The sequence below is a fragment of the Scyliorhinus canicula genome, chromosome 15, assembly GCF_902713615.1.
Source record: "Scyliorhinus canicula chromosome 15, sScyCan1.1, whole genome shotgun sequence".
In the NCBI taxonomy this organism is placed as follows: domain Eukaryota; kingdom Metazoa; phylum Chordata; class Chondrichthyes; order Carcharhiniformes; family Scyliorhinidae; genus Scyliorhinus; species Scyliorhinus canicula.
In genome coordinates, this window is record NC_052160.1 from 103,106,091 (window position 1) to 103,121,217 (window position 15,127).

The 15,127-nt window shown below is 39.7% G+C and overlaps 1 protein-coding gene across 2 annotated transcripts in view; it reads left to right on the plus strand.

The window, feature by feature from the left end:
* Positions 1 to 15,127, plus strand: part of LOC119979063 (protein phosphatase 1 regulatory subunit 12A-like) — a 264,490-nt gene that overhangs the window by 106,369 nt on the left and 142,994 nt on the right. For both annotated transcript variants that reach the window (XM_038821045.1, XM_038821046.1), the window contains exons 4-7: positions 4,717 to 4,876; positions 7,081 to 7,225; positions 10,541 to 10,615; positions 12,895 to 12,974. In XM_038821045.1, coding sequence (XP_038676973.1) covers positions 4,717 to 4,876; positions 7,081 to 7,225; positions 10,541 to 10,615; positions 12,895 to 12,974 — 460 coding nt within the window. The remainder of the gene's footprint in view (positions 1 to 4,716; positions 4,877 to 7,080; positions 7,226 to 10,540; positions 10,616 to 12,894; positions 12,975 to 15,127) is intronic.

The following is a 15,127-nucleotide window of genomic DNA, read 5'->3' on the forward strand; positions in this document are numbered from 1 at the left end:
TTTGCATTTAATGTATGAATTAACGAGAAGCTCAATTTTCAATTGTTGAATTTCACTATTTCCCCTCTTGGAGAAAGAAGCAGCATCTTAAAGAAATGAAACATCCCATGGTGCTTCACAGAAGCTTTATAAAACAAAATATGATACAAAGCTACATAAAGAGTTATTAGGGAAGATGGCCAAAAGTTTTAGACCCTGGTAAGTGTGTTGAAGAACAAAAGCAAGGTAATGGGGTGGGGAAACTTCGGGAGGGAATTCCAGAGCTTGGGCCTAGGCAAGAGGAGCGGAGATATAATTGGAGTGTATTGGATTGGAGGAAATTAGAGATGAGGTGGGGACAGGCCATGGGGGGACTTGGAAACTACGATGAGAATTGTAAAATTTGAGGCTGTTTAGCCCAAACCTAGTATAGCTCAGTGAACATGGAAATGGATGTTTTGTGCGAGTTGAGGTGCAGACAGCACAGTTTTGGATAAACCCAAGTTTGCAGAGGATAGAATATAGAAGGCTGACCAGGTGTGTGTTAGAATAACCTGTTTCCGCCTTGGATAGGGAAAGGGATGGGATTAGTGGCAAGGAAGTGGAACAGGTACCAAAGGCAAGGAATTTGGTCTTTATATTTAATTGGAGGAAATATTGCATCCAATTCTGGATGTTGGGTAAACAGTCTGACAATTTAGACAATGGAAAGTTGAGAGAAGTGGTGCGGAAGGCAAGGTATCACAAGTGTATGTGTAGGAACTGATTTATTCATGCTTGGGGTCAGCGATAAATACGTGAACTTACCTTACCAGGAATGGAATAAAAATTGTGGTTGACCACTTGAGCTGCTGTTCAGAACATAAGAATGCAGGAACAAGTGTAAACCATTTAGTCCTTCAGACTGTTCCAATGTTGAGTTAGATCATGTTGCTCTGTGACCGAACTCCTTATACTCATCTTTATGTCTCTTAATACCTTTTTTCTGAACAAAACCTATCTCTCCTAGTTCTAGTATTGATTTGCTGTTTACAGAAGAGAGTTCCAAACTTCTACCATGGTTGACCTCTGGTTTGCATTGAAGATGTATGCGATTGTACCTTGGTTTTTCTTCTCTTAATGTTTGCCAATCGGATATTAATTCATTACTCCTCTAGCTTTGGCCAAAGCTACCAATTAGTTGAAATGTTTACTGAGCCTTTCAAAAGACTGCAAGGAATTGGAATACTTGCCTTCAGTTGTCTACATTTCATTAACTTCCCTTGTGGCCTCCTACCTATGTACAAATCTGCACATAAAGTTGTGCATAATTGTTTAGCTGATCATTAAAATGTGGGTACAAATTATGCTTTTTATAAAAAAATATAATTATTCTAAGCTACATGGACGATGCTGACATGTTCTATCTCCTGTTGCTCTGAGGTGATAGTCTGAAGCAGGTTCAGTGGGTAGAACTTAATGTGTTTGTGAACCGTTTGTCGGGCAGGCTGGGTAGGAGTGGTAGTGTCTGTTTCCTGAGGGTTGAGTATACCAGTTGGGTTTTCTGATGGTGACAAATGTCACGTGTTCTTAGCTTATTTGTCACCACCTGACACACAATGGTAATATCACTGGACAAGTAATCCAGAGGACCAGGCTGGTCAAATCCTACCATACCAGCTGATTGAAATTAAATTCAATCAATAAATCTGGAATTGAAAGCTAGTCTCAGTAATTGTGACCATTACAACGATCATCAATTGTAAAAACCCATCTGGTGCACTAATGTCCTGTGGGGAGGGAAATGTGCCATCCTTACCTCGTCTGACCTACACACCACTCCCAAGTCCACAACAATGCGATTGATGCTTAACTACCCTCAGTTTGAGGGCAATCCAGGTTCAATTCTGACCTCCGGTGACAGTATGGTGTTTGAACTTTCTCCCTGGGTATGTGTGGGTTTTGTCCGGGTGCTCTGGCTTACTCCCACAGTCCAAAGATGTGCAGGTTAGGTGGATTGGCAAAGCTAAATTGCCCTTTTGTGTCCAAAGGTTAGTTGGGGTTATGGGGATTGGGCCTAGTAGGGGTTCGGTGCAAACTCGATGGGCCGAATGGCCTCCTGCACTTTAGAGTTCTGTGATTCTAATTCCGGGTGGGCTAACCTTGCCAGTGATGCCCCATATTCTATGAAAGAATAAAGAAAAAATACAAAAAATGGCAATAGAACTGAGCAGAGAAAAGAAAAATTGAGAAACAAAATGAGAAGAAAAACTAGAATAGAACAAGGCTCTCGATTTCTGGTAGAAATTTGGTCTTGGACTTTTAAAATAAAGATAAGAATATGATTTGAGAAGAATCCAACTGGAGATTAGTAATAACTTTGTATCCACAATTTTCATAAGAACAAATGAGTTACAGTACAGTATCAGAACATTATGCTCTATATTTGTCTTCCTGTCTCATGTAGGAAAGATTATAGTCATGTTCTAACATAGCATCAAATCAGGTGACATTTTCAGCTGCCACTACTCATCTGTGCATATTAAGCATCCGCTTCCAATCCACTGTTTAGCTTAGTTTTAATGTGTATAACATAATCAGTCCTGATATGAACCAGGAAGTCCAATACAGATTCAAGTTATATACCACTATGTGCAATGCTTATTTAAGAGATTAGACCATATGCTGGTGTTGTTATTTTCGAAATGTTCCGTACCAAGTATTTCAATAACATTAATAAACATGCGATTTTCAATCACTGAGTAGTATGGCCTGGAATTTGCTGTTAATGATGGTGAATCTCTTAACACTTGCGTCAACAATGACAATACCTCCATACATGTGCAGTTGAGTGTGGTAAATCAGAAGTTGTTGTCCGCGATTTCCTTTTTTATAGGGCTTGCTGATGTATTCTTCATAGATGGAATCGACGCCGTAATGTGGCAGGGTAGAGCAAGAAGGATGTTTTAAATGGTGGGAGTGTCCAGCACCAGGCATCACAGTCTCAGGATACAGGACAGAGATGAGGAGAAATTTCTTCATCAGAAAGTGTTCAGTCTGTGGAAATTACTACCACAGAAAGCAGTTGAGGCCAATTTTTGTATGTTTTCAAGAAGCAGCTATATATAGCACATGGGGCAAAGGAAATCAAAGAATTTGCAGGGGAATGCAAGAACAGGCCATTGAATTGGGTGATCAGGCATGATCACAATGAATGGCAGAGTGGGCTCGAAGGACCGATGGCCTTCTCCTATTTTCTATATTTCTATGACCTGAAGTTTCAATTTTATGCGTTTTATTTGCTGGAACGGCTGTAGAACAACTTGGGCCTCGCTAAATTGGGTGTAAATGAGTTCAACGTCATAATTACAGCTGGGCAACTTTTCTGACCCTCAAAGTAATTTTAAAATACCAGTGTCTTCCCTCTGTATTAAAAATAAATCCATATGCTTTTAAAGTTAATTCTATATACATGTCCCAATCTTTGTTTTGTTGTCTGTTAGAGCAGGGCAATTAAGGATGGACATTAAATGCCAGCCGAGTCAGTAATGCCCAAATGCCATGAATGAACTTTACAAAAAGTAAATGATCAATGTTTTTTACTTCCTGCCTTGCTGTCCAAGAAATCCTCAGTCTGATTGGCTGCTCAATTTACTTGATGATTTCACTTTCCTGGCCGTGAGAGATCCTCTGTCGATGGCGCTAAAAGTTAACTGACGTAATGGAGAAATTTAAATTACCGAGCCAGCTAAATCTTTGTGGGTAACTTTCTGCAATGTCCCGTCACTACTGTTTTTCAAATCTGGGTCAATTATTTTTAAGCATACATCATTTCCACAGTGCAGTGATATTTTCCTTTGCATGTCACCAGTTCTGTTTTCAACATAATTGGGAACAAGCATTATCTAAAGGTATAATTAACAATTGTTCCATGGAAGAAAATCCTAATTTTAATTATTGAAAAATGTTTGTTTTTCACATTGAAGAATAGCATGCATGCATGTATGACTATAATTTTTTTATTAAAACGCAATGAGCCTGAAGTACTGATGCACATTGCTTGTGGCTTCCCCACTCAATCTGTTAGTGCAACCATTTGCTTATTTGTGTGGTTGTCAAAGGCAATGTCACAGATAAATCTGTACTGTTGCCGGAGAAGCCTCTTTGTGATGCCACCTTCCAATAGCATGTAAAATGCCTGTGCACTGAGGCAGCGGCTTATATGCAGCTGCTGTAATTTTGATCAGTTCTAACATTTGAAGATTAAGCTTACAATTGTAGTTACCTACAAATCATGTGTTCATTTGTTTCATCAATAAAAATGAGCTGACAGTGAATTGAATTAAGGTCTATTGAGCCTGTGAATAAATTATTTACTCCGCCTTCTGCTATTCTGACCAGAGAACTCTCAATGCACTTGCATTGAAGGGAAAGGATCCTTGAGATCCAAACTGCTAACTAGCATAAATTGTTACATGAAACTAGTATGCATAAAACAACTAGCATTGTAAACTAAAAATGGTGGGTAGTGTCTTATCACATGTACAACATATTGTGAGATATGGGTAATTTTATTGCATTAAACATTTGACTAGTAATAAGGGCATACAACTAAATGATTCAACTGGACCACGTCTAGTGTATCAAAGGTTCAAAATTACAACATGCAGATTTTTGCACGTCCAGATTACTTTATATTTGAGAAAATATAGGGAGTTAAATATCTGAAGTTCATCTGGTGCTTTTATACTTGCATAGGAATTGATGTTGAGGTTGCAAGGAAAGAGGAGGAACACAGAATGCTCCAAGACGCCAGGCAGTGGTTGAACAGTGGCAAAATAGAAGATGTAAGGAACACCAAATCAGGTGGCACAGCTCTGCATGTAGCTGCTGCAAAAGGCTACTTGGAGGTTTTAAAGTAAGTGCATAACCAATAAGATATCATGAAATCTGCTAGCCATAGCATCAGTGAGAATACATTTTATTTGAGTTTATTGAAATAATAAAGGTACCTTTTGGCTGCTGCCTGACCAAGCCTGCATGCTTATTTTGTAGAGATATAAAATGAAATAAACATGTCTTTTGGGCTGTTCTGTGTTTTCCTTGACATTCTTTTCTGTCCTGAAGACTGTGGATGTAAAAGGTAAAGTCTCTATAGTCCAGATGACCATTGGCTGCTCTCTTCTTTGAGGGAGAGAGCTGACTGGTGGTGATTTAACCTGAGGATCACCACACCACGGGCAAGGGGCACGTTTGAGAAATCAGCCCTTCGCAGTGTGGGTGTACAGCACTAATCATCCCCCGGACTCTCACTTGACGTGGTCATTATCCATCTGTGAGTCTTGACTTCAGTTTTGGCAGGCCATAAGGGCAGCACGATGGTGCAGTGGTTAGCACTGCGGACACACTGCGCCGAGGTCCCAGGTTCGATCCTGTCCATGTGGAGTTTGCACATTCTCCCCGTGTTTGCATGGGTTTTGCCCCCACAACCCAAAGATGTGCAAGGTAGGTGGATTGAACACACTGAATTGTCCCTTAATTGGAAAAAAATAATTGGGTACTCAATTTATTAAAAGAAAATTTTGGCAGGCCATTCAGCTATAGACCATCATAGCTGAGTTAATTCCTATTTCTGTCAAATGCCAAACATGTATGTTTCCATCAAGGCTCAGTGGTTAGCAATCTGGCTGTTTTGTATTTCCTTTATCTGGTTTGGGTAAAGATGCTAATTTCAGTTCTCCTGCCACTAGACCCTTGACCTTCACATATTTGTTTCAGCTCAGCTCTCTCAACACAAAGACACAGACCTGATCCATGTAAATGAGTTACTCACTGGGTTTGGTGCATTTTGCTTATTCATCGTGCAGAACTAAATGCAAAATGAGTTCTCTGCTTTCTCTAACTAGAGCATTCTCTTCCGAAATACCACATTCCTTATTTAAACATGTTCAGTGAAACCCATTGTTTTCTGAGTGCATGACTGATTTTGTAGTGAGGCTATTGCTAAATTATATAAAATCAAATCCAAAATGAGTTGGGTTTCATCCTCCGTATTTGCTGTGCAAGACATTATCCACTCACATGGGAAGCCTGGCGCTCCACTTTTATTTCTGCACAACTGGGCTGATGGGGAGCAAATTTTTGCTTTCACTAGGGGTAGAGGTATGGCCGGGCTCAACTGAGAATGTCCAATGTAACTTGGCTGCTCTCTTCTTTGAGGGAGAAAGCTGACTGGTGGTGATTTAACCTGAGGATCACCACACCACGGGCAAGGGGCAAGTTTGAGAAATCAGCCCTTCGCAGTGTGGGTGTACAGCACTAATCATCCCCTGGACTCTCACTTGACGTGGTCATTATTCATCTGTGAGTCGTGACTTCAGTTTTGGCAGGCCATAAGGGCAGCACGATGACCAGACACACGCTTGTCAAAACAATATAGTGCAGGTGCTGGAAATCTGAAATATCGGAAAATAATCTGGTCAGGCAGCACCTCTGGACAGGGAAACAGAGTTAACATTTCAGACTTGAAAGACCTTGGGAAAGGTCATCAGCCTGAAATGCTAACTGATTCTTTCCACAGCTGCTACATTACCAGTTGGATATTTTCACTTTCAGGAGAAGGCCAAAGGGATAAAACAGGGTCAATTTGGCAAGGGGATTGCAAGAAACTGCAACCCCCCATTTTGCTCTGGTTTTGAGAAAGAATTTTGTTCAGAAAGTAAGGTTAGAAGCTGGTCTTGTTCTCCTTTGAGCAAAGAAGATGATGGGGAGATTGGATAGAGATGCACTAGATTGTGATATATTTAGATAGGTAGACAACAAAATGTTCCCAGTCGCTGATGGTACAAGCACTGAACAATCCAGTTCTGACAGTGCATGGGGATATGAAGATGAAAGCTTTACACAACGCGTGGAACATGTTGTCTACGAGGTGGTGGAAGTAGAGACTGTAAATGATTTTAAAAGTAAATTGGATGTGTGCTTGGAAATAAACCTTACAGGACTGCAGATAGAAAATGGAGAAATGGGACTGATTGGGTTGCTCAACAGAGAGCTAGCATAGGCACAGTAGACTGAATTACTACCACATGTGCCTTAATGATTTTGGTGCTTATTTTCTAGACTACTGATACAGGCTGGATATGATGTAAATGTCAAGGACAATGATGGGTGGACTCCACTGCATGCTGCTGCTCATTGGTGCAAAGAAGAAGCCTGTAGAATCCTTGTGGAGAATTTTGCTGATATGGAGTCTGTTAACAAAGTGGTCAGTTGCTTTTAATAAGCTGTATTTTATTGTTTAAAAATGTTTCAATAATCTTTATTAGTGTCACAAGTAGGCTTACATTAACACTGCAATGAAGTTACAGTGAAAATCCCACAGTCGCCACACCCTTGCAGGTGGGTTGTAGGTGGGTGTCGGGAAGGTCGCAGAGCGATCTGTCGCGGTGTTCCAGCGGTGGTCCTAATCATGGGAGAAACGCCCAACAACCGGTACCAGCACATTTATTGAGAATGGCAGCCACTACTACCTTATAAATAAAAAGGAGATTAGGCTGTGTGCAGTTTTTCGGCCAGGAGCGGCAGCAGTGAGAAGGTCACGGGCCCTGCACTTATTCCTAATGTCATGTGCCACCTATGTACATGATTTTGTCGCCAAATTACCGTCGAGAACTTATTCCATTTTCTAGCTGCTGGCAAGCAAGTCAAGAGGACTGTCCAGATTAATCATTGTCTTACAAGTAAGAGAAAGCCATACACACAAATAGGCAGTCTATCTACCGGCCAAGACCTCACAAGTGAATCTTCTGGAGAGAGCTGCCCAGCAGAGTCCACAGCAGGACAGGGCACTGCTAGGGTTATCTCTGGACAGAGCTCCAGGGCCTCTGGTTAACAGCCTACAAAGAAGAAACTTAACTCTGGAACAAAGCAGTACAAAGAGGATTAACTCGGGAACAAAGCAGGATAAAGAAGATTTATTGAAGTTTTGTTTGTCAGTTGTGCCAATGAAAATAAGGATGCAAAGCCCATGTGTATTACATGCAGGGAAGTACTGGCAAATGAGCGGTTTCAGATTTTGAAAGAGAAGTGGTGGGTGAAAAACTGAGGTTAATCAGTTATTAACTTGCAGCTGATCCCAAATGAAAAGACTACTCTGCTATACCTGACCTGTGACAGCACATTAAAAACACTGCAAAAGCCCATGAGGCTGTCATCATTCTGAAGTAGCATCTCTCAGAAGTATCCAGTGCTGAGTAAAACTAGCATTTTGTTGCTTTTGCCTTTTACGATGACCTACATGTGCGAGGATGGATTTTCCATTATCACAAAGGTGAAGATGGCACAGAGGAACTGGCTGAAGTCTACACCTGATATGCACATTGCCCTTTCCTCCTGTGAACCTGATTCAAGTGAGATTGTGAGGACCAAGCAGGCTCCGCTTTCGCATTAAAGGTAAATGAAAGTGATGTGGGTTGCGAAGGTTGGCCTATTGGCAAAAGTGGGTCCCAGGAAAATATTTCATAAAATAAACCCTCTTCAGTAGGATAAGCAAATTGCCTCGCAAGGAACTCTGTCCTAGCTCTGTATAAGTTCATTCTCCCCCTAATTTTGTACTTAATGCGTGGTGCTGGGAGTAATCTGGAGATTACTACTTCTGTGGTTCCACTTGCGATTTTTCTATCCAGCTCTATAAATTCTGCCTGCAGGACCACATTTCTCTTTCTGCCTATGTTGTTGGTACCAATGCGAAACCTCCCACATGGGTGGCATCTGTGACCCTGGATCCAGGAAAGTAGCACACCATCTTGAATTCACACCAGTGGCTGCAGAAACGTCAGTCTCTTCCCCTTACTATTGAACCTTCTATCACTGTTGCTCTACAAATCATGCCCCTTGTCATGCTGAGCCACTCTTGGTGCCATGGACTTGGCTCTGACTGTACTCCTCAGTGAACCATCATTCAACGGTACGACTATTGATTGGAGAGTATTGATTGGACAATGGGATACGCTTGGGGGACTCCTGTACTACCCGCCTATTTTTTCTTGACTGGGTGGTCACTCATTCCATCTCCCCCTGTATCCTCATCAACTGCAGGGGTGGCTACATTTATAAATGTGCTATCCACAAAGCTCTCAACCTCCTGTTGAAATGTATTTCACACAGGATACTGAATTTGCAGCTCCAGAAAAAAGCTTTTAAAGGTTGAATCCAATTAGATTGTTGAGGGAAATGTTCCTCCGTTATTTACAAATTGAATCTGTCTAATCTGCTCACTGAACCTTTTCTTCTGATCATGAGAAGGAGGTTGCATTAGTTGTACAGGATGAAAAATATTTTCAAGCAATAGGTCTTGTTTACATTTTAATACAATGCCTTAGCAATAAGATAAGCAGTAAACTTTCATTGAATTGACACTAAACCAATAACTGATCAGTGTCACACTCCGGGAGGGTGAAAGAGGATACATGCCTTGTATTCTATATGTGTATAGGATAAAACAAATACTGCATGTAGGTATCATACATGTTCAGCTGGTGAGAGTATTCTTGGATTCTCACATTTCTATTTAGACCCAAATCATTTCAATGCATGTTTTCTAAAAGGATAGAAGCACCTTGAGGACAAAATATCATTTTGTTTTTACAGCTCTGTCTCCTGTTCTTTTCACTCACTGTTTGAGAATCTCTCTTGACTTCACTGGAAGAACCCGGGTTCAATTCCCAGCTTGGGTTACTGTCTGCGGAGTCTGCACATTATCCCGTGTCTACGTGGGGTTCCTCCAGGTGCTATGGTTTGCTCCCACAAGTCCCGAAAGACGTGCTTGTTAAGTAAATTGGACATTCTGAATTCTCCTTCAGTGTACCTGAACAGGCACCATAGTGTGGTGACTAGAGGATTTTCACAATAACTTCATTGCAGAGTTGATGTAAGCCTACTTGTGACACTAATAAAAAGATTATAGGAGAAGGCAGGGAGTTTTCTTGGCATGAAGCTATCTCTGTATCCCTGGCCTTTGTAGCCAACATGTAATGATCAGAAACATGCTACCAGGCCAGTGACACTCTTCATTAGCTGACAGAAGACATCTGATAATGACCTTGCGTTGTTGTTTCTCATTTTCTCTTATACGGTATCTGGCATATGCCTATAGCCTGCCAATTTACTTGGGTTAAAATCAAAAGGATACTGGCATCTGCATCCCATGAACTGTACCATGTGAAATATTTTTAAAATCAGAGACCAGTGGAAATTTCAACAATTCAGAACAGGTTCACTTTAAAAATTGCTAGATTTGACAATGCATTTGATATTTAAGATGAGATGTAGTTTTAAACCCACAATAGTTTTCCAATCAATTATTTATGTATGGTCTCTTGCTCAAACTGTTCTTTAGCTGCATGCAAGGGGTGTGGTCTTGAACATTCCGGCCTTGTTATCTGTCCTTTCCTATTTGGAAATGCTCAGTCTTTTCAACACCTACTTGTAACTGTACCCATACCCCAATAATACAGTTGGAAACTGCCTATGAAAATCTAACTCACTCTTATTTACAAAGTTATCTATATTGCGTTTGCAGGGTCAGACTCCTTTTGATTTAGCAGATGAAAGCATTGTTGAGCTTTTAGAAGAACTCCAGAAGAAACAAAATATTGTAAGTGATTTTTTTTGGACCTTTCTTCGCTCTTGCTTGACAGCATTTAGCTTAAAAAGTGCATTCAATGAAACACTAATATAGCCAAATGTTGTTTAAAACAACCATGAAATGTTCAATCCATACAATATGAACCAATTGTCCTTATGAAGCCAAAACATGAGCAGATTTTCAGAGCCATGTACAAAACTGCAGCAATTGTCTTGTTTTGGATTACAGAAGTAACCTCTGCTTTTATAAGCATGCAGAAAAGGATCCAACCTAAACCTTTCCAGCAAGTAGAATTTTAAATTTACTTTGAAGCCCTCTGTGCAAAGTATTTCCACCTGCACTGCTATTTTAAATGTTCATTCAGCATTTTGCATAGTGTGTCACATCTTCCATTGAAAAATTCTGTGTATAAAAAAAGTGCTATCTATTGAAATTGGAATTTGAGTTAGTCACTGTAAATCAGTGGTTCTAATGTTACAGAAACACTCATTATGAAGTAGTGAATCCCGCCTGTAAATAAAGCCATAGATCTATAAGTTAAAACTAAATTAAGATAGCCTCAAACTGTTGTTCTTTGCCATCTGGAAATTTATGTATTAAGGTTCACGCTTATGTTATCATCCATACAAATTTCAAATGTTAAAACGAAGATGTGGGAAATCGGTTGGACACTATGTAGGATATTGTAAATTGAAAGAGATCCAGTCAAAGGAAATATTTTATAGTTGGACTGTAAACATCTAAAATTAGTTTTGAAAATAACTTGGAATGGAAAATAAATATTTTAAAAGGGCTTGCATCTGAAATATTGAAACCTAAGCTATTAGGAAAACTATGCAGGAAAGGATAAAGTTTAAAGTAATACAAAACGTAAAAAGTATTGTTCGCTATAAAGAACTGTACAATATCTCAACATGGTTATACAGTGCAGGTTTATCTTAAATGCTAGATATCTGAAACAAAACCAAAATACTGAAAATTCACAGCAGACCAATCAACAGATGAATGGAGAATATAGGTTTTACCTTTTCAGACAAAACGCAATTTTATTGAGACGTATACTTGAAACATTAAATCTTGTGTTCTATCTATTAATGATGAGGGGCCTGCAATATTTCAAGCAGTTTTTGTTCCCTGGCCAAAATATAATCTGTTATTAACAGTTATTAAGATCTTCCTACCTAAATCAGGTTTGCAAAATTCACAATCTGGCTGTAGAAGTATGTCCGGTGTGTTGGTGTTACTTTGGCCAAATTGATAAGATTCCTTCTCTGAATCTGAAGAATTCAATCCCTGTTATAGGTTTGAGTATGCAATTAAGGCTGACAATTCAGCACTGCACTATCTGATGTGCTATCTTTGGTCTGCATGCTCAAATGGATGTAAAAACAAAACCCATGGGACTGTTTGAAGAGCAGAGAGTTCTGATGTTCTGGCCAGCAGCCATCCCTTGAGCAATACATATAAAAACTGATCATTAATTCAATCATTTGCTGTCTGGAGGACTTGGATGTGTATAAATTGACTGTTAACAACAATAAATGCAATTACAAAAAATAGTTGTACCTCAAATTATTAATTTACTGTATAGTAATCTGGAATTTCCTGAGGGTATGATGCCACTGATTAACTAAGTTTGTATTGTTACAAAACCCTGGGCTAGTGCATGGTCAATTCCAGCCCCACTTGACCCAGAGTCATAACTAAATTGAGTTAACCAATAATTCTTAGAATACCCAAATTCGTTGGCCCTTGGCTGCCCAATAATCACAGTCACCTGGTTTGTAAACTTAAACACAATTACTTTTTTATTTAGAGCAAGAACTACAATGAAATATTCAGCAAATACAGCTGTTTAACTATCATCTAATTCCTAATCCGCAGTTTGTCTTGCTCCCACCCTCTATGCACACACATACAAGCAGCCAAACAGAGAAAGGAGGAGAGGGGTGAAAATCATGAGGAAAAAGAGGCTTTGTTTCAGATGGTTGTCTTTAAGCAGATCTTCCTTCAAAGAAGTGCTTTCAGATTCAGGTCTCTGTTTGCAGCCTGTGATGGTTTTCACTATAGACTCATTCAGGTCTGCAGTTTCACAAATACAGCCACTCACAGCCTTTAAAGAGAGGAGAGGGAGAGGGGAGAAATTATAACTGCAAAAATAAAGAAAGGAGAAATAAGAATCAGAAGGAAAGACCCCTACAGTATTCATGTTCAGGATTTGAACTTGGTTTTCAGTTGTGACCCATTAAAAATAAATCTGAAATTGTCGTTTCTTCGTTTCTTAACAGCTTCGCACTGAAAAACAAGCTGAGAGATCAACGCTCATTGAATCAACTGTAAATTGTAAACTACAAACAAAGCATTTGAGGTATTTTGAACTTTGATATATGTTCCATTTTCTGTGAAAGGCGATGACTTGATTAGTTAACTTTTGGCTTTGTACAATCAACCATTGGATTTTAATCACTCAACCATAGCCTGTGGGCAATCTTTCAGTGGCGTTTCTCATCTGTAAACTGCTGTCTCTAATAATTTATTTATTTATTTATTTATTTTTTTTATTTTATAAATTTAGAGTACCCAATTATTTTTTCCAATTAAGGGACAATTTAGTGTGGCCAATCTACCTACTCTGCACATCTTTGGGTTGTGGGGGTGAAACCCACGCAGACACGGGGAGAATGTGCAAACTCCACACGGACAGTGACCCAGGGCCGGGATTCGAACCCGGGTCCTCAGCGCCGTAGGCAGCAATGCTAACCACTGTGCCACCGTGCTGCCCCTGCTGTCTCTAATAATAATATATTTTTAGTGTGACAAGTAGGCTTACATTAACACTGCAATGAAGTTACTGTGAAAAGCCCCTAGTCGCCACACCTGTGATGCAATTAAATGGCTACTTATCTAACCCTTGTTTACATTTGTATTGGGTGTTTTAATGACTTATGTTGACAATGTAACTAACTTGCTTTCAAAGCCTTTCCTTCCAACTTGGTATTTTATACCAAGTTTAATTATATGGGTTAGTATGCAGAGGGCAGGTCACACTGATTCGGTCTTGCCTGTATTCTAATCTTGCTGGCTTTCTACATACTTAACATCAGTTTGGTTATGTCAAGCTTATGTTATGGCTTAACATTTGGGTTTACTGTCATTAGCTGTAATAGAACAAGCTAGAATAGAACTGTGGGTAATTTTCAAATTCTGACTTTCGATTTCTCACCTGAGCAGCTGGCAGCTAAAAACAAGGGCTGGAATTTTCCAGCTGTTGTGAAGCACTTTTCAATGCAACCCCGCCCACGGTTTTCCTGGTGGCGTGAGGTGGCTTTAGTGAGAAACCCCATTGATGAGTGGCGGGAGGGCAGAATCCTGCTGCCAGTGAATGACGCACCGATGAGAAACTCACAGCTGGAGAAATGGATAATTCAGCCCGAGGAGGCAACTTGGTTGCCATTACCAAGTCCCAGTACTTGTTCAATATAGTTTTCACCCAAACCTTTAAATGGGTTTTTAGTTATTAGTAAGTTAAATGATAGGATAGAAATCCAAAAATCTTAATTTGCTGATGGCACAAAGATGTTGTACATGGAAGCATGAAATTACAAAGATATAGTCAGATTGTAAATGTGCAAAACAAGCAATTAAAAGATGTGGGCAGATGTGACCTCAAAGATGATACAATATACTTAATAAATGGTCATCAAGTTAGAAATAATGGAGGTACAAAGATGCAAGGTTCGGGTGCATGGATAATTACAGTGTCATGGACAAGAGCAGAAAATTATCAGAAAAACTAATGGAATGTTGGCCTTTGTATCTAGATGACGAGAATGTAAGGGGTAGAAGTTGTGATTCAGTTATACAAAGCCTTGGTAAGCCATGCCCTGGAGTATTACAAGCAATTATGGGCATCACACCTCAAGGATATGTTGGAGATGGAGGGAATGAAGCATAGATTTAAGAGAATGATATCCAAGGATTGGGCTGCAGGGAGAGATTAACTAAATTTGGTTTGTGTTCCCTGGAATTTAGGAGGCTCGGAGTGATTTCAAAATTTCCAAGATATTAATGCGAATAAATAGGTTAGATGGGGGAAAACACAAACACTATTTCCGTGAGTTGAGAAGTTCAGGACTAGGGGGCATTGATTAAAAATTAGAGCCAGGCATTTCAGAAGTGAAATTGGGAAACACTTCTCCAAATAACAATTGATGGTCGATTAACTGTTAAATAAGTCAGTTTTAAAATGTTTAATTAGTGATATGTGGCTAGGTTAGGTCGCAGAACAATCATGATCTCATTGAATTGTGGAACACGGTCAAAGGGCTTCCTTCTCTTCCAATGTTTTTGCGATTTCTATGTTTGTTGGAAACTGATTAATATATAAATCAGGAAGCCGCTGTTTGATTCCCCTGCAGTTTCTTTCTAGTGGATAGGAGGCGTACTGGGTTTCAGACTGTCTAAACATTGCACTGAGGTGGGGGGTCAATTTGCATAATTAGAAAGAGTGGACGGCATTTT